Source organism: Aplysia californica, unplaced genomic scaffold (assembly GCF_000002075.1).
Source record: "Aplysia californica isolate F4 #8 unplaced genomic scaffold, AplCal3.0 scaffold00952, whole genome shotgun sequence".
Lineage (NCBI taxonomy): Eukaryota > Metazoa > Mollusca > Gastropoda > Aplysiida > Aplysiidae > Aplysia > Aplysia californica.
Genome location: NW_004798222.1, coordinates 19,348 through 20,413, shown reverse-complemented (window position 1 = coordinate 20,413; position 1,066 = coordinate 19,348). Strand labels below are relative to the sequence as shown.

Below are 1,066 nucleotides of genomic sequence, written 5' to 3'. Positions count from 1 at the left end.
CTCTCTCTCTCTCTCTCTCTCTCTCTCTCTCTCTTCATTTTTATTTTTCTCTCTCTCCATCTCGGCTTTCTCTCTCTCCCTTACCTCTTGGTCCCAGTAGTGTGCGTGTGTCTCCGAATCATCCCCCCTCCCCCCACATCGTGCGACTCCTCGCTCTCTCCCCCCATCTCCAGCCTCATCTTCTCCAAGCGCAGCTGGCCGGGGTCCTCGGGCTGAGAGTAGGCGCGGCCATACTTGGTGGTGACCTCCGCGCGGCCAGCCGGGGTGGAGGAAGACAAGGGGGACTGAAACACCGTGTCGCTCAGCTCTCGCTCCTCCGCCGAGTTGCAGGCCGCTTCCTTCGCCCCACCAGGAACAACGAGAGCAGCAGCAGCAGCAGCGGTAGCCGAGGACCTCTCATTGTTGTCCCCTCCTTTCGCCTCCCTCCTAGTCTTGCCGCCTCCTCCTAGCCGATCCGGCCGCTTGTGGTGGTGCACGGGACGACCTCTCGATTCCGACATAACGACGGTGATGTTGTTACTTCTAGAAATTCTCCCCGCGTCGTTTTTCTTCTTCGTTATAACAGAAGGGCGGCCAAGGTTAAGGTCGGGGTCAGGGTGAGGGTCAAGGACATGGGTTGCTCTAGTCCCCTCGACGTGCTCTCCACGGCTGCCACAGTTGGACGTGACACGTGATTTTGTTGTTGTTGTTGTTGTTGTGGCGGTGGTTGTGGTGGTTGTGGTGGTGGTGGTGGCTGTGGTGCTACTGTGCTGGGAACAACAACTATCGCTGGCCCCCCGCAGACAACGGCATCTCTTACACACCCGGAAACTGTTCATTCGACGAGTGGCTCACTGTGGCGGGTGTGAGCGGCTGCTGGTCTGACGTCTCCGGCAACGAGAGGAGGACACTGGGACGTCATTCCCTGGAAAAGAAAGGGAGCACAAAATCAGATTGAGGGTGCGATGGCTGAGCGGTTATATGGTATAAATGGTATGACTTTAACGCCCTTATCAACACTATTAGGTTATTTAAGGGGCGGGACCTCCTAGTTTAACGTCCGTCTCCGACAGGACCGAGCCAAGTG

General features: G+C 57.0%; 1 protein-coding gene across 1 annotated transcript in view; it reads right to left on the bottom strand.

The window, feature by feature from the left end:
- Window positions 1-84: 84 nt before the first annotated feature.
- LOC101848621 overlaps window positions 85-1,066 on the bottom strand; it is a gene marked incomplete at its 3' end in the record, with an annotated part of 15,993 nt that continues 15,011 nt past the window's right edge. The window contains 1 exon segment of the mRNA XM_005110834.3: window positions 85-904. Coding sequence (XP_005110891.2) covers window positions 85-818 — 734 coding nt within the window.